The sequence below is a fragment of the Sinocyclocheilus anshuiensis genome, unplaced genomic scaffold (assembly GCF_001515605.1).
Source record: "Sinocyclocheilus anshuiensis isolate Anshui unplaced genomic scaffold, SAMN03320099.WGS_v1.1 scaffold688, whole genome shotgun sequence".
Classification (NCBI taxonomy): Eukaryota; Metazoa; Chordata; class Actinopteri; order Cypriniformes; family Cyprinidae; genus Sinocyclocheilus; species Sinocyclocheilus anshuiensis.
Window position 1 is genome coordinate 497,320 of NW_015555748.1, and position 19,125 is coordinate 516,444.

Consider the following 19,125-nt stretch of genomic DNA (forward strand, 5'->3'; position numbering starts at 1 on the left):
AAAACCATAAGATATAAAAGTAGTGTTAACACTATGATATTAGAGACTATTGATGTTTGGCACAAAGGTGTGTTACTGTTCAAGTCTCAGTGTTCAGATCAGTATGTTCAATCATGTGTCCTTGACCTTCACTGTGTATATTTTTATTAAACTGTGTTGTAAATAAAATACAAATAATAATCAAAAACCCACATTATTTTATTCTCCTCACTCTCTTTCTTACCTGCCTCAGTCACATTCATATTGATGGCCCATTATGGGAGGCCCTTTGTCTCTCAGGTGTGAATCACTAAATATTCATGTCCATTGTCACTCCCTCGCATAAGGGCATTATATCACAAAACCTGTTTTACAAATGCTAAATCAATATATTGTTTTCTGTGAACGAGTGAACATGATAATTTTCACATAATTTTGTAGCAAAATCTCTAGTCTACCACATCCAGTTCTCAAAAGTCTTGTGAACAAATATTCTGTATGTGTTTTATGGCCTTATTTCAGTGACTTTTTTAAAAAGTAGTAGTTTTTCACTACCCACGCATAAACATTGTTTTCTCAAATACACAAACATGTACTTTCATGCTGCATCACATATTAGCACAGTTTGTGCTGAATACAGTGTTATCAGACTTTAGCCATTTATATTTTTTTAAGATACTGAAAAAAACACAAATGTCAGGGCATGCCAAACCTTCTCCAGGGCTCCAAAACACCCTTAGACCCCAGAGGGTTAACTAGAAGTGGATTTAATTCGGTCTCCGGTCAAGTCTGACCCAACAAAGCAATTTTAACTGGAAGTGAATTTAATTTGGTCCCCAGTCAAGTCTGATACAACAAAGCAATTTTAACTAGACCTGAATTTAATTTGGTCTCTGGTCAAGTCTAATCCAACAAAGCAATTGTGGAACATCTCAGAACTCAACAAAGCAATTGTGGAACATCTAGAACTCAATTTAATTTGGTCCCTGTTCTGATCCCTGTCCCTGATCTAGTAAAGCAATTTTAACTAGAACTGGATTTAATTTGGTCCCTAGTCAAGTCTGATCCAGTACCTTCCAAACCACGATGTTCCAGGTCGGTGGTTGCAGCAGCGTTCCGTGAGCAGCAATGGTGGAGAACATTGTCTGGCCAGCGCTTTTCCTCACAGCCGGCCGTGGGTCCACACACAACTCACCCAGCTTGGCATACAGGCACAACCACAGGCAGTCAAAGGGTGGCGCAGGGTGGAAGGGTCGGTTCAGAGGTTCACCTTTATCTTGGGCCTGTTTCAAGAGAACTGCTTCCTCCCTCTCCAGCTCCTCTGTAATTGCTTCTCCCCTTTGGAAGAAGTAGTCTGAGATGTTCCACTGCAGCGGAAGAAGAAGACTCTTGGTCATCCACTCAGTCAACTCAACTATCCCAAAGGAACATTCAACACCTTCAAGGTAAGGCTAAAGAGTCTTTAAAAGCAACACTAGCAGTTCTCCTCACCAGCAAGCCGATAGACGTCAGGCTGATGTTTAGCTCCTGGTTCTGGAGCCCAAAGCTGCCGGCTACATCCACCACAATTTGTAGGCACATGCAAGGCATTGTGGGTAGGAAGTCGGTCACCACCAACTGCAGGCACTGGAAGGCTGTTCGTATGAGGGATTCACTGTGGAACAAAAGGTATATTAGATACAAATTTGACACTCCAAGATCCACACTTCAGATCTAAATCTAAATCGTGAAGACTTTCTTGGTCAACCAGCCTCATAAGAAGAACCATGCAGGTTGACTAAGCATTAAAGGGATAGTTCACCCCAAAATAAAATTTCTGTCATTAATTAATCACCCTAATGTCGTTCCTAACCCGTAAGACCTTCGTTCATCTTCGGAACACAAATTAAGATATTTTTGATGAAATCTGACAGCTCTCTGACCCTCCCATAGACAGCAACACAACTGTAATGTTCCCAGGTCCAGAAACGTAGTAAGGACTTCGGTAAAATAATCCATTTGTCATTAGTGGCTCAACTTCAATTTTGCGAAGCAACGATAATACTTTTTGTACGCAAATAAAACAAAAAATAATGACTTTATTCAACAATTCTTCTCCCCCAAGTTACGTCTTTCGCCATTTTGGAGAGTATCACAACGCATACGCACGCTTTTCACAAAGTGTAAACAACGCTGATTACGTTAATGCGCACGCTTCTGGACCTGGGAACATTACAGTTGCGTTGCTGTCTAATGGAGGGTCAGAGAGCTCTCAGATTTCATCAAAAATATCTTAATTTGTGTTCCGAAGATGAACGAAGGTCTTACAGGTTTGGAACGACATGAGGGTGAGTAATTAATGACAGAATTTTCATTTTGGGATGATCTAACCCTTTAAACCAACTCTAATTTGCATAACCCCGCCTGGACCAATATGGAAATTCTTGCTTGTCTAAGATGGTCTTTTCTGCAAGGTCAGGCTGTGTGTCTCACCCCTGGTCATTGCGGATCGCTCCAATGACCCCCAGCACCAGAGGCCATCCCGGTCCGAGACTGTCTCCCTGGTTCTGTAGGATCTGTAGGACACACTCCAGCTGTTTCTGTCGGATATCGGCGTGAAGGACGTTGGAGAGCTCCTTCAGAGGGTTCAGAAGCAACAACTGCAACCTCTGAGGAGAACAGGGGATTGGTTAAAGATGTTGTCCAATCAATAATCCAAGTCAAACTCTGAAGTAGCACTGATTTCCGATCATCCAAATTAATTTCTACCTGGTTCTGGGACAGCGGTGGCTCGTGTTTGAAGGAGAGTCCAGCTTTGATCAGCGAGGTGATGGCCTCTGCGCCCCACTCCCTCATTCGAGCGTTAGGATGCTGACAGACCTGACGAGATAATTGCACAATAGGCTTCATGTTCTTTTTTCAATATTTCAATGTTTTCTTTTGATTTTGTGGTGAAATATGACACATTCTTGAACGACTTTATGAGATTCACCCATTAATGAAATCAGCAACAACACAAAGACAAATCAAAAATTGCAAAAGGAGGGTGAAGACACATGGATGGACAAAATAACATCAATAACACAAAAAAAGAGCAAAGCATTATATATTGCTCATAAAAAATAAATCATTATACAAATAAAGCATGCACACAGCCAAATTACACAAAAAATAAATAGACTGATTTGCTAAATATTCTTAAATTATATTAAATTTTTTTAGATCACAAGAGGAAACATTGCTTATTGGATTTTAATTGTGTAGATTGGTGTGTTTTATGAATGTAAAAGGGAAGGTTTTGGGGTAAAGCAGATGATTAAATAATCTCAAAATAATGTGGTCATCACAGTCAGAAAGGTCCTTTCACATTATTTACATTAAACTAGTCAACTAAAAATAGTCAACTAAACCTGACCCCACCCCAACTATTTAAACTTTGACTCCAAGCTGTACAACACACAGCTGAAGATATAAAATAACATTCAGACAGTAATTATCTTATAAAATAGCCGTTCTGTGATCTGCTTTTCACGCAGAGGTCAAAGCAGCACATGACGCTTGTGTTGAAGCCCTGATGGGAGTCATGTGAAAGAAACTTAAGTGTGACAGTCGAGATCAGCTTGAAAACAAACAACATCTGATTAGCACAACAACAGGAGGCTGATTCATTCCTGAAAACACTGAACTTGAAAATAGACAATTTCATAAAGGGTGGTGAATGACAGATCGAGTCACTCTTTAGAGAGAAGTCTTTCTGAATTGAAAAAGAAAGTTCAGCACTTACCTTCTACAAAACAGACATGTCGCAAGAGACAGAGGAGGAAAAAAAGATGGCATAAGACAGCATGAGGACATGAACTGTGCTTTAGCATTTATACAACTACAGAAGAAGTGGGAGTACAGCAGACAAGGACAGCAAGTAAAGACCAGAAAGATCAGAGCAGCCTGATACTGCCAAGTATTAAATATTAACATCTCAGAATAGGGCTCATCTCATTACAATAGTTATTTATTGTTCATTAGTTGTACAGGTATTAGTAATATTTGTTTTAGCAATATTAGTAGTATTCCAAGACCCTGAAGCAATATTACTGACGATTAAGTAATATTAAACTGTGTCAAATATAAATAAAACCAATGGACAAAACTACAAATGCATTATAAAATATAAATACAAAATAAACAAAGATGACTTCAAAACTAAACAGTACATAAAGAAAAAAATATAAATAAAAAATACTAACATTTAAAGCCTCCAAGACTAAAAGTCTAAACAAACAAATAAATTTGTTTCAAAAGCAGAAAGTGCGTTGTTGGTGTGGATTTGGCCTCTGGACTCACCTCCAGTAAATGAGCCGTCAGCGGCCTCCAGAGAATCTTGATCCGGTCCATATTAACCAGTCCGGTCTCTAGCAGTTTGGCCACCGCAAACAGAGATGGCTCCTAACCACAGAGATAAGACAAATAGACAGATGAGCGCTGAATGATTATGTTTTGATTAAATGAATCTGTAATTAGCTTTAGCATCTGAACGCACCTTGTTGTTTCCGTAAGCCATCTCCATGGCCTCCATGGATAACGAGCACAGAGCGTTTATCAGGTGATGCAGAGAGACATCGTCCAGGTATCTACAATCACACACACATACCATGTAATTCTGTTGAAGTAACTGCTCTACAAGAACACTTGACTGTTATAATTTAACTAAACAGCAGCAGCAGCACTCTTTAAAACTGATTTGATACTAAGTAAATCAAGTCAACTGAATTATTTCCATTCTGATGTTGGCGGATTCTTACTGTGAACTTTCAAAGAGTCTGGACAGGATATTTGATATGACGGGTAAATCGGTCATCACCGCTGTGGTCAAAACCTGCAACAGAAAAGAAATAAACACCATTATAAAGTCATAAACACTTACTCTCCTCTTCTCTACCTTGCTTCCTAGTCTAATAAACCAAGTATTGCATATTACGAATATTGCCTTTGTTCCTCTTTTGTAAGTCACTTTGGATAAAACAGTCTCCTAAATGCATAAATGTAAACATTTATGAGGAGTCCTAGTAAGTTGCATATCTAGACCACATTTGTTTCAAGTCGCCTAAAAATTTTTTGTAGCATTAGTGAGCGATATCTTTATGTAAAAAGTGTTTCCTACTAGACAAAAATGCTGGTGACTTGGAAATCATCTATGATGCCTAAAAATGCTGCTGACTTAGAGAATCCCTGATGAGCAAAAATAATAGTCACTTATTGCATTCCTCAAATAAACCCTGTTGTCTTGCAACTTGCCCATGGTGCACATAAACGCTGCTGTCTCAAAAAGCGCCTGTGATGCTCAAAATGCGTTCTAGGTAGGCAGCTCACTAGGCTTTGAGCAGGGCTGAGATCAGCGTTTTTTACCGTGCTCGGACCCTCCACAGCTCGCCCGGGTTTCAGAACTCCACCGACAGCCGGTTTCAGACCCAGAATCCACACCAGATGCTTGTAGAGAAGAAGAGATAAAAATGAGTGAATGCCAAATACAATCAGGCAAAAAAAAAACAAAAAAACATGAACCTCTCGTTCTTTATTCTTTAATAAAGACATATATTACTATTACACTGTATAATATGTAAATATATATGAATATTGTACTGTAAAATAAAAAATATATTTATTAATAATAATAATACTTTTAAGGAGCAATAGTAAAACTACAAAACTAATATTTATTTCTGTCTTTCAAACATTAAATCATATATTATGTTATATTAATTTGTAAAACTTATTGTACGTTACGGTTTATATATTATATTAGTTAGTAAAATTTATTGTATATTACTATTTATATGTTAGATTTGCAAAATGTTTTGTATATTATTGTTTATATATTACATTGTATCTTTGTAAAATTTATAGTATTTTATAGTATTATAATTGTTTATGGTATTTTAGTGTTTAAATATATTTAATTACATATATATTATTTGTAAAGTGTATTGTATATTACCGTTTATATATTTTATTTATTTGCAAAACATATTGCAAAACGTGTTACCGTTTACATATTATATTTATTTGTAAAATTGATTGTATATTTATTATATTTACATATTTATTTATAAACTGTATATCACTGTTTAAAAAAGAAAAAAGTATTATTATACATTATATTATTACTAGGGGTGTGACGAGATCTCGTGGCACGAGATCTCGCGAGATCCGGTGTGTCTCGCGAGATCTGATTGATCTCGCGAGAACGTGACGATATCCTCGCGCAGACTGGCTCGTTCACAAGTGGTGGTGTGTAAGACATTTTATGTTCACATCAGGCAAGTGGCCGCATGATAAGCGGGAAAATTATGGTGTAGTCTTTATCCAGTCATAAAAACAGAATTCACAGTTTAACGCAGAATGTCACGGAATTTGTCGAATTTTGAATGAATTAATCAAAAGTAGGTCATTACACTTAAATCAAATCACGATATGGACTAGTATCTGTAAATATTAAGCCGCAAAAGTCGATTTACATATGAATCCTACATGCTCTGCCTGTCTCTGTTAATGAATGGCGCAGACGCGCGGTTTTCATTTACACACACTGAAGCGCGCGTGACGCTCGCAGTGATTTCAGCGTCTGCCGTCTCACTAAATGAGGACGTAAACACATGAACAACATCTCCAGTCTGAGAGTCACTTCATGATCTCCAGAACTGCTCTGAGAGTCACTTCATGAGCATTTTAGCGTTTGATTTGAGTAAAACTAGTGTCATATCTCATACACAGAACTGTAAAGGTATTCATGGCAACCTGTCAAAATAAAAGTCCGGTTTGATTTGAAGACATTGTGCCTATAACTATTTTTCAGTAGAATGTACATAGCATACTACTACTACTACTACTAAAATGAAACAAACATTATTTTTTTTAAATAATCACACAAAACATGTCTTCCATGTTTTAATTTTAATAGTAAATCCCCTTTGTTTGCTAAAAAAAAATCTTGTTTGCTTAATTTTCAATAATTAAAAGATAAATGATAAATTATATTAATGTTTTATGCCTTCTTTTGATAACCAGAAAAATGTAAATACACAACACAGAATTTCTGAGGGGGGAAAAAATTCATAAGGCTACTTTAAGAAAAAAAATTAATAAATTAAGTTGTTTTATGCATTCAAATAATTAGACATGCTAAAACACAGAATTTGGTCATGATTTGAATTAATTAGACATGCTTTTTAATTAATAACATTTCATTTAACTATTAAAAAGGAGTCGAGAAATATTAAAACGAAAAAAAAAAAGAAAAAGAAAAAAACAGAATCCAGAAAAATTAAAACGAAAAAATAAAATGGATTTCACAGGGCCCTAACTATCTCTCAGCCTTGCCGTGCCCCCCAGTTTGGGAACAACTGCTTTATTCTTTTAAATGGATACATTAATCGTGTTTATTATATATTTTTTTATTAAAGTGGAAATCAGTTTACTAGCAAGTTGATTTCAAAATGCACTTACTTTTTTGCATTTTGTGTTTTTCAGTTGAACAAAAGACTATTTTTCCCTATATATTTCAACATTGAGGATTTCTTTAAAAAAAAAGTCTAAAAATCTCGTCTCGTCTCGCTCTCGTGAACCCAGTCTCGTGTCTCGTCTCGTGGGATAAGTGTCTCGTTACACCCCTAATTATTACTATTATATATTATATTAAAATATTATTATTAGGTATTATATTTATTTATAAAATGTATTGTATGTTACTGATTATAATGATATTATATTGTTATATTATATTAGATTGTATTAGATTGCCAATTCCAGTCAGGCATGTCATCAGCAAAAGGACAAAAAAAGGAAAACCTCCCCATTTATGCATAAAATGCATAAATAAATATAAAAATACTCAATGTTTTGCAGTTTGCATTTCGCAATTCACATGGGTTGTACGTTGGAAAATACAGAAATCTGTATAAATATGGAATAAAATCACATCCCTATACAATGAACAAAAATCATGCAAGTTTTCTGGATTCTGATCGGTCAATTACTGGTAAAACCCGGTCCAAAACAAGATAAGATAAAGACAGATAAAGTGTGTATGTTGTGGTGATTGAAGCGTGTTCCTGTACCTGTAGTGTGGCTAAAACCAGCTGCCATGAGGTTCCCAGATAAGCACCGTGACAATGAGCCAAATTCAGCAGCGTCCGCATGCACTGAATGTTCTTCGCTGTCAGCTGATTCACAGACAGAGAGAGAAAGAAAAGCCCTCGCAATTAACCTGGAACAATATTCAGCTGCACTTGAAACTGATTTAGAAATGAAGTCAACAACTTAAGAGTAGCTTGAGTTACTCTGTAATCATAATTAGCTGTCTGTTTGCCTTTATTAGACTAAAACTCTTGTTGTCTGAAGTGCTGTTGCGCTCTGCCATAATTAACATCACATAAAAGCAACAGAAATCTATGATATGTTTTCGATAGCAAGGTAAACGTGTGTGATTTACCACTACGGTGCCCTGTGGCTGTGTGGTGAGCGGCTGACCCACTGCTACCACCTGCTGGTGAGATTCACTGGACGGACTGACCATCTGCACACTCTGACCCTGGATAGAGTACACTACACACACACACACACACACACACACACACACACACACACACACTAAACTACATACACTTACACACACAAAGGTCCTAAGGCTTGTGGCCAGTGATGCACCGAAATGAATTTTTTACTGAATCACGAAATATACGTTTCCATTTACAGGGTTCCTACCCATTATTTTCCATTTCAAAATTCAACTAAAAAAAAACTCAAATTTCCAAACCTCTCAACAGATTTTCATACAATATTTAACATAAATGGTCCATAGAGCATTATTTTCAGCTTTATATTTGGTCTATAGTTCAGTCATTTGTAAATATTTTTTATTTTCTCTGGGTTTTTTCATTGATTTTCTCGTGACAACACACAGAGTCCCTAAAATAAAAAGCCCTTAGGGTCTCTTTAACGCATACTTTGTAGAGGCCAAGAAACCACACTGTGAAATGGGCTGATGGCACAATAGGTGGCTCAGTGTGCATTGTCCGATATGCTAAGTTTAATGGTTTCTCGTGCGCAAATAAAAGTCTGCATATTTTTGCAAAGGTCCTTGAGACTATGTAATACGGTGCTAAGAATATTGTGAGAAGAAACCCAAAATGCTTATAACCTGCATTTTGCATAATCAAAAAGTGCATATTTGACAATCACTAAAGAATCACTAAACAGCTGCCATGAAATCTCCCTGCTTGTACACTAAATGTATTTTCATTCAATTCTTCATTTTCTATTATAAAAACTAAATAGCGAAAACAAATATTTTTCCATACTCTGCTTTCTTTTTTTCCATACTTTTCAAGACCTGGAAAATACTTGAATCAAATTCCATACTTTTCCAAACCCCGTAGGAACCCTGATTTAGACGAAAACCAGACTGAAAATAAAGTTTATTTAATAACAGCCCTGCATTAAAAAATTAATAAATAAATAAAAACTGCTGATTTACAAAAAAAAAAACAAACAAAAAAACTAATTTGATTATGCTTAGTTCAAAAATATTAATAAGAACTTTCCACAATGTAGTTATTTTATTTATTTATTTATTTTTACTTAATATGAATGAAGATTTGTCCACTTGTGTTTATGTATCAGCTTTAATGCAATCTGCATTAATTTACAATCTGTGGAAAAATTTTTAAATACTCCAATAATGTCAAAGAACTTTACAAAAACATAAATATAAATTTATTTTCTGTTGCTGTTTGGATAGAGTAAAACACCCACAGATGCAGCAGAAAACATCTGGACTATATTTGCATTTTCTTCTATCACTGGCCATAATTTTAACCTTGAAATCAGGATTAGGCATAAAATAATGTGAAATACATGTGAAAATGGGCCGAGGATTGAACAAATAGTTGTAATCTGGTTCAGATGCAGACAGGAGTCGTGTCTTTGTGGTAGTTTTTCTGCTGATTAAAGGAGAATACAAGACTTCATCACCTTAAAAATGGTTGTCAAAAGCAAAAATGCTACAAAAATGCAAAAAGTGTGACATGCTCGAGCAAAACAAGCACTATTTCTGGAATCGGCAGCCCAAAATCAGTATGCAGGGCAATGATATCAATTAATTCAATTAATCAAATATATTTCATAACACTCAAAAACTTGAGTTCCATTTAAGAATTAAATTGCACATAAGGCTGTTTTTAACTTTTTAAATGATTGTTCAAATTTTGACAGAATTTGAAAATGGAGACTTTGTTTCTGAGCTTATTGTAATTATTGGATGGCAGGTAGTAGAGATGCACCGATCGACCGGCCAGGGACCGGAATTAGCCGGTTTTCCACATGACCGGCCCAGACCGGTGACCGGCGGCCAATCTGCCAATTCTGAGCCGGTCTGTTTTGACGTCACACTTCTGGCGACTGATAATGTATTTATGTCGTCAGATGAGGCCTGCGCAGCCTGAGTGAGTGTGTGAGAGAGACTCATGCAGAAATCAACACAAATGAGTGCAACAGCACACACAGAAAGTTAGGCTAAAGAAATTTATTATATATCATTTAGGTACGCAACATTGCATGACCAAAATGTTTCAACACGATTGCAATGTGATTTTATACAATAGTAGTACAATAACAAGAAGTTAAAATTAAGTGACTTACATTTTAGACACAATATTGACTGTTTTTGCTCAATTTTGCGGATGATAATAGTTCCAATCAAAGCCACAGCAGAACCGTTGTGTCTCCCAGCAACACACGGCGGTGTTTCGTTACTGAATGAATCCACGTTTTTGAACGAATTAAGTGAGTCAATGATTCAGTAACCCATTCATAAAGACAGTAGTCACTTGCCTCGTTTCTGAATGAATCAGCCGTTTGAACGAATCTGTTGAATGAAGGACTAAATGACTCAAACAGTCATTTGCCGCCACCTACTGGTTTGGTTTCATATCTAAAACTATCATTCCAACATTTCTTATTTGTATGTTTAAAAAATATTTAAAACATTAATCTTATAAAAATCTTTTGCAGTTGTAAATTCATTTCTGGCACCTCAACTTTATAAACAGTCTGTGTAAATACATCTAAAGCCACTTCAGATGCAGCTTCTGTGTTTCCTGCAGTGGAAAGATGGAGTTTGTTGATACTGATTTCATTTGAATGGTAACAGCTCTGCAGTTTCTTATTATTCTAACTGACTTAATTGAAACAATTTAAGAATTTGATGTGAAAGATGACACATTTAATAAGGTTAGTGAAAAAAATTACAAATTAAGAAACATAGTGGGAAATGACATCTGCTTTGTTATATACAGCAACTCCTTGTCAGTTAATTGTTATTTCTACCTCTTTTCTGGTCACAGAGCACTTTATTTTGAGAGTTGTTTAAGTGAGAGAACGTAACTTTGTCCAGATTGGGGGAATTGTATTGTTTAATCATTTTTCATTATGTAAAGAATTTTTTGCATTAAAAAAGTATAGATTTTTGTTTGTATATGCTGTCAATTATAGTATTTATAGTAAATAAATACTATAATTGACAGCATATACAATTTTCTTTATAGTAAAGAAAATCGGAATCGGCAAAAATCGGTATCGGCAGGGCACACTTACAAAAAAAAAAAAACGGAAATCGGAATCGGCCAAAAAAAAAAATAATTGCAATCGGTGCATCTCTAGCAGGTAGACTACAAATAATGTTTAGTGAAGTTTTGTTCATACATCACCTGAAATACATAAACTAAAAGATCTCGGTTCATCAAAACGAAGATCTATTAAAAATGAGAAATTGATATTGTTAATCCAGCACTAGCATCCACACAGCTGCACCATCGGAGAAGTGCTCAATGATTTTAGCCCTTCAAAACTGTTTCGGGTGGCAATGAGTTTTCGGTTTTGGCTGAAACTGTTTTGAAGTGCTAAAATCACTGACCAAAACTGTATTTTTGGTTGTTTATCTGCTTATCATAAGCTGTATTTGAGGTGAACGTCAGCATGCACCGCTCTCGTACCTTTATTGGAGAGGTTGGCAGCGTTGCTGCTCAGGATGGTGAGGGCGTAGTGAGGAGGGAGAGACGCTTTACAGATGGCCGTAATGAAAGCGTCACGCGGCGTCACCAAACCCAGACGTCCACACAGAGACGCCATGGACAGCTCCGCTTTTAGGATGTTTTCTGTGGCCGTCTCGTCCGTACTGACACAAACACGGCAAATATCATCAGTATAGTCAGTCTGGTATGATTCATATACATTTAAATTGAGATTTATACAATATCTGAAAGCTGAATGAATAAGCTTTCCATTGATGTTGTATGGTTTGTTAGGATAGGACAATATTTGGCTGAGATACAACTATTTGAAAATCTGGAATCTGAGGGTGCAAAAAAATCAAAATATTGAGAAAATCGCTTTTAAAGTTGTCCAAATGAAGTTCTTAGCAATGCATATTACTAATCAAAAATTACGTTTTGATATATTTACAGTAGGAAATTTACAAAATATCTTCATTGAACATGATCTTTACTTAATATCCTAATGATTTTTGACATTAAAAAAAAATCGATAATTTTGACAATGTATTGTTGGCTACCCATGCGACTTATGACTGGTTTTGTGCTCCAGGGTCACAAGTATAAAGCTTTAGCTATTACAATAACAGTTAGGATATGAATGATAGCATATAGTGATATATTAAGAAAGCGTCCCGTACCTGGCATCCAGCAGAAGTGAAAGGGCCGCCAACAGGCCGCACCAGCAGGCGTTCACCATCTCCTCCCAAACCTCATGAGCCACTGCAAAACACATACGGCATCAATACAGGGACAAAACACTGGCATATACACATCACTGATTCTGACATTCATAATGAGCACATTAGGGTTGTGTGGTTTATATAACATTTACTGCGTAATATCATACATCATTTGGTATCTGACTGTGTCCTGCTATTCAGCTCAGATTCTGTTTTTTATCACATTTACAAACTTTGAACTGTTATATAACTGTTTAATTTGTAATTTCCCCATAAATCAATCCAGATGCACAATTTGCACTCTCTGAATGACAGAACTTAATTATTATAGCTCAAGTATAAAATATACCACTTGCACACATTTTCTGCTATGTGCATCATTCAAATTCATACATTTTTCACATTTTGTATTTATATTGTACTTATACTTGGTCACACTTTTGTTTAATGTACTGTTGTTATGTACTTCTTGTTGTTATAATGTTAGTTGCTTGTAATTATACAGTTAACTTACTATAGTAAGTACAAGTAATGTTTAACAATTGCACACTAAAATAAAGTGTTTTAGATTAGATTTTATTAATTTGTATATATTATTGTGTTACTGTTTATACATTCCATAACTGTAACATTTATTGTAATTGATGATATTATATATTTTATTATATTGTTATATTAGATTAGATTCATTTGTAAAATCCATTGTATATTATTGTTTAAATATTATATTTGTAAGATTTATTGTGTTACATTATATTATATATTATATGTTATATTGTTATATTATTTTAGATTAGATTGAATTGGATTAATTTGTGAAATGTATTATATGTTACTTTTTATACATTATCAGATTAGACTTATTTGTATTATTATTATTATATGTTTTTGTTAAATTTATTGGATTTTCTGTTTATATATATACACATATATATGATTATATCATATTATTACATTAGATTAGATTTATTTGTAACATGTATTGTATCTTCTGTTAGTATTGAATTATAGTATGTATAGTATGAATTATATATTACATTTGTTAAACAGTTAACACTACAATATAGTCCATTAGTTTATGTTAATTAATGCATTAACTAACAATTATCAATACATTTGTTACAGTATTCATTAACATCTTTAAATGTTAATAAAAGTATAAATTATTAATAAAAATGAATTTAAAAAGTCATAAAAATTCATTAATACAACTATTCAGTGTTAGTTCATGTTAGCTCACGTTCATTTATTATTATTAACACATACATATGGATTTTAATAACGTGTTAGTAAATGTTGAAATTAATATTAACTGATATGAATAAACCATTTACAAGTATTTTTCATTATTAGTTCATGTTAACCTTATTGTAAAGTGTTACCATTACACATACTGTTTATTACATATTACATTATATATTACAACACGTTATATAAAGTCACAGTATACTGGTTTTGCAGCCAGAGGTCAGCACAGAGCATAGTCTCATTTTTAAAGAGATGCTCTCCAAATATACTTCAGGTTGAGAGATTCAAAGACCTCGGAGATGACACAAACAAACATGTGATGTCGACATGAACTCACTGGGTTCCTGAGGGCAGCTGTCTCTCTGTGGAGGACTAACAAGCTCCGCCTCCTTCCTCAAAGCAGCTTCCTGTTCCTGTTTGGAGAGCTCTCTCTCGATCATAGACGTCATTCCCCTCACCAGATCCAGCAGGGCACTGAAGGCCACAGACATGGCGTAACCTTCAGGGATGGAGGGCGGCTCCACCTTATCCAGCATCTCCAGACTGAGAAGAAACACACGTTAGACCAACAGCACGGACAAAGTAAAGACTAGGGACTGATTTACCGTTTAAACGGAATTTGTAACCAACTAGTCAACTAGTCTAGCAGTCAAAATACAGTCAAAAAAAGTATGAGCGATCCAATAGCCTATGAATCAAACAGTCAAATCCCATACTGAATGCTGCTGAAAAATAGATCATATACATGCAAGGTGCTTTCCTTGCGTTATGATTATTGTACATTAAACTTAAGTGTTCACTTAATCAATGTTAACCAATATAGACATATTATTAAAATCAACTGAATCAAAGCATCTGTACACATGACAGGCAGCAAAATGACGCAAAAATATAAAGCAAAACAAATAGATGTAAATAACTAGCATATCAACTAGACTTTTTCAAAATAATGCATTCATTTTTAAAATGCAACATTACCACGGCAGTAACTTTACTGTAGACGTAAAAATAAAAAAGCAAAACATAAATGTGGAAAAAAATAATAATGTAAACGCCTAGTATGTTGACTTTTTTTAAAATAATGTATTCATTTTTAAAATGTAACATTAACAAGACAATAATCTAAATATAGCCTTTGTAAAAATATAATGCAAAACATAAATGTGCAAAAAAAAAAAAATGGATATGACTAGTATGTTAACTAGACTTTTTCAAAATAGTGTATTATTTTTAAAATGCAACATTAACATGACAGCAATTTGACAGTTTTTAAAAATATAAAGCAAAATATAAATGTGCAAAAAAATAATACAAATGAATAGTGTGTGGCAACCAGATTTTTTCAAAATAATGTATTAATTTTTAAAATGCAATATTATCATGAGAGTAATTTGAACATAGCCATTGAAAAAATATATTGCAAAACATAAATGTACAATATATATATATATATATATATATAATAAATGTGCAAAAAAACTTACAACAACCAGTATGTCAACTAGAATTTTTTTGAAAATAATGTATTAATTTTTAAAATGCAACATTAACATGACAGTAATTTGAATGTTCTTCAAAATAAAACAAATGTGCAAAAAATAATAATTATTATGTAAATGAACAGTATGTCAACTAGACTTTTTCAAAATAGTGTATTGATTTTTAAAATGCAACATTAACATGACAGCAATTTGACAGTTTTGCAAAATATAAAGCAAAATATAAATGTGCAAAAAAAAAATAATGCAAATGAATAATGTGTGGCAACCAGATTTTTTCAAAATAATGTATTAATCTTTAAAATGCAATATTATAATGAGAGTAATTTAAAACATAGCCTTTGAAAAAATATATTGCAAAACATAAATGTACAAAAAAAAAAAATTTTTTTTTTAATTAAAGCTAAACATAAATGTGCAAAAAAATAAAAAATTAAACAACCAGTATGTCAACTGGACTTTTTGAAAATAATGTATTAATTTTTAAAATGCAACATTAACAGTAATTTGAAATGTGCAAAAACAAATGGATGTAAGCAACTAGTGTGTCGACTAGCAGCAGCAGTATCATTTAGTCGACTAGTCTCGCACATCCCTAGTAAAGGCTAGTCAGTACTGAAAGCGTGTGGTCACTCACTATGTGGCTTTGGCACTGCCCTGGACGCTGACGTTCATGAGGGGGATCCAGGTGCCCCGGTACTCAAAAGCGGCCTGTGTGATCAGACCTCCCCCTGCTGCTGCCGCACCCGGACCTCCCTGAGCGGACCCCTGTGAACCCGACACCGACCCACCTGACACACACACAGTTTGACTTTCACATGAGACAATCAGTCATTATAACATGAAGATCTCAGCGTGTGTGTGTGTGTGTGTGTGTGTGAGACCTGCAGGCGTGCTGGTGGAGGAGGTGTTTCCTGCGCTGGGGAGGATGAAGAGGGACTGGATGAAGGAGCCCAGAGCGTTGACGATGTCTCTGAAGACTTTGGTGGAGTGCTGCTTCATGTCGTACGACTGACAGAAAGACCTGCACACATAAGACCTTCATGAACTCCAGAAGAAGAGAAATATCTCTGCAGGCAAACTAATAAAAACAAGCTTTTTATATTATTAAGCCAACAAAAGATATCATTTGTATCACAAGATCTGTCAAAACATTCCACATAAGATTTTAGTTTAAAATCTGATCTAAATCTAATCTGAAGTCTGAAATCAGATCTAAAATCTGAATATATACAGGAAAGAGTATTTTTAGATCATATAAATTACATTAATTACATGTGTGTGTGTGTCTGTGAACATGTGCTCACCGCAATAAATGTGGCTGAACACACAGTCTGTGCACAGACTCCACTGCCACGGCTCTCAACCACTGCGGCTTCTCTCCATCCAAAAACTTCACCAGCAGAGACAGGAAGATCTCACACTCCGTTACCTACAACACACACACACACACACACACACACACTGAGCACTGTAGATGCAGAAATCACCAATGTGACAACACACTGATGCATCCAAACAACATCAGCAACTGCAGTGCTGGATACCTGAATGTTTTCCAGCACAGAAGTGCACCACAAACAAATTCAACACACCAATATATCAAAATTAACACAATAAGATGCATTAAACTAGATATTAAATGAGTAAAAATAATTTTCTTGCTCTTTTGAAAATTAAACATTCAAAAATATTCACTGTTATGAGCTCATTAACATATGGCTGCCTGTATTTACATATCAACAACACCTTTTTAATATTCAGCAACCCATCCTGATGAACATTATGCAGGGTAGGAAATCATAACAGAGGCCATTTACATATTTCAAAAGCAACTTTTGGGCAAGACACTCCAGGTGAATAGGGGAAAAACTATTTATCTAATATATATCACTACACTTCCCAAGTCCAACTGATTGCATTAGGAATTGTAAAGATTTTTTTTTGTGACATCAGTGGTTCAACTGTAAAGTTACGAAGCTACGAGAATACTTTTTTGCGCAAAGAAAACAAAAATAACGGCTTTAATCCACATTTTCGTCTCTACTGCGTCACTTGTGGACGCGCGTTCACGACAGTATCATGACGCGAGCGTGTAGCGGCACTGACCCAGATCCTGTGTGAAGAACCACTGATGTCACACGGACTACTTTGTCGATCATCTTGGTACTTTTCTGAGCCTTGAACATGGTAGTTCCCTTGCTGTCTATGGAGGGTCAGAGAGCTCTCGGAATCCATCAAAAATATCTTAATCTGTGTTCCGAAGATGAACGAAGGTCTTACAGGTTTGGAACGACATGAGGGTGAGTAATTAATGACAGAATTTTCATTTTTGGATGATTTATCCCTTTAAACAGTCATTACATTATGTGTGCACTCATTAATGCTCACAATCAACACACCAATATATCAAAATTAACACAGTAAGATGCATTAAACTAGATATTAAATGAGTAAAAATAATTTTCTTGCTCTTTTGAAAATGAAACATTCAAAAATATTCACTGTTATGAGCTCATTAACATATGGCTGCCTGTATTTACATATCAACAACACCTTTTTAATATTCAGCAACCCATCCTGATGAACATTATGCAGGGTAGGAAATCATAACAGAGGCCATTTACATATTTCAAAAGCAACTTTTGGGCAAGACACTCCAGGTGAATAGGGGAAAAACTATTTATCTAATATATATCACTACACTTCCCAAGTCCAACTGATTGCATTAGGAATTGTAAAGATTTTTTTTTGTGACATCAGTGGTTCAACTGTAAAGTTACGAAGCTACGAGAATACTTTTTTGCGCAAAGAAAACAAAAATAACGGCTTTAATCCACATTTTCGTCTCTACTGCGTCACTTGTGGACGCGCGTTCACGACAGTATCATGACGCGAGCGTGTAGCGGCACTGACCCAGATCCGGTGTGAAGAACCACTGATGTCACACGGACTACTTTGTCGATCATCTTGGTACTTTTCTGAGCCTTGAACATGGTAGTTCCCTTGCTGTCTATGGAGGGTCAGAGAGCTCTCGGAATCCATCAAAAATATCTTAATCTGTGTTCCGAAGATGAACGAAGGTCTTACAGGTTTGGAACGACATGAGGGTGAGTAATTAATGACAGAATTTTCATTTTTGGATGATTTATCCCTTTAAACAGTCATTACATTATGTGTGCACTCATTAATGCTCACAACACCCTATTTTGGGTAAAAATAGGAAAGATAATACTTTTCTCTAAAGAAACAGGATTCCCTGAATTATCGTCATTGATATTGTTATCGCAATAAATATCAGAAATTATCGTTGATATATTTTTAAGCCCATATCGGCCATTTATCAGATACAATACTTGTGTTCTTTTTTATTATGTATGTCTTTTGTTTTAAGGTGCTATAAAAAATTAACTTGGACCTTGATCCCTACACTGGAGCATCACTGTGCGTCTCACCAGGAGGCTGTAGAAGTGTTTGATGAGGACCGAGACGACCCGCAGCAGTCTCATGCAGATGGGGAAATAGGGTTTCTCCACAGGCGCCGGGGACGAGGCGCTGCTGCTGCAGCCCTGACGGAACTTGATGTTGGGAGAGAACAGCTTGATGACCAGCGGACACACGCGCTCCTTCAGCAGG

At 35.3% G+C, this 19,125-nt stretch overlaps 1 protein-coding gene across 7 annotated transcripts in view; it reads right to left on the reverse strand.

The window, feature by feature from the left end:
• Positions 1-19,125, reverse strand: part of mon2 (MON2 homolog, regulator of endosome-to-Golgi trafficking) — a 52,556-nt gene that overhangs the window by 14,633 nt on the left and 18,798 nt on the right. For 2 of the 7 annotated variants that reach the window (XM_016467300.1, XM_016467298.1), the window contains exons 9-27: positions 18,945-19,125; positions 16,797-16,921; positions 16,374-16,513; positions 16,127-16,280; positions 14,328-14,533; positions 12,701-12,782; positions 12,003-12,184; positions 11,718-11,762; positions 8,444-8,556; positions 8,070-8,174; positions 5,362-5,442; positions 4,758-4,831; positions 4,496-4,586; positions 4,300-4,401; positions 3,743-3,745; positions 2,728-2,838; positions 2,452-2,627; positions 1,471-1,633; positions 1,053-1,346 (exon numbers count right to left, since the gene is read on the reverse strand). In XM_016467300.1, the coding sequence (XP_016322786.1) occupies positions 1,053-1,346; positions 1,471-1,633; positions 2,452-2,627; positions 2,728-2,838; positions 3,743-3,745; positions 4,300-4,401; positions 4,496-4,586; positions 4,758-4,831; positions 5,362-5,442; positions 8,070-8,174; positions 8,444-8,556; positions 11,718-11,762; positions 12,003-12,184; positions 12,701-12,782; positions 14,328-14,533; positions 16,127-16,280; positions 16,374-16,513; positions 16,797-16,921; positions 18,945-19,125 (2,428 nt within the window). The remainder of the gene's footprint in view (positions 1-1,052; positions 1,347-1,470; positions 1,634-2,451; positions 2,628-2,727; positions 2,839-3,742; positions 3,746-4,299; positions 4,402-4,495; positions 4,587-4,757; positions 4,832-5,361; positions 5,443-8,069; positions 8,175-8,443; positions 8,557-11,717; positions 11,763-12,002; positions 12,185-12,700; positions 12,783-14,327; positions 14,534-16,126; positions 16,281-16,373; positions 16,514-16,796; positions 16,922-18,944) is intronic. The other 5 variants (XM_016467301.1, XM_016467299.1, XM_016467304.1 and 2 more) reach the window with 3 other exon arrangements.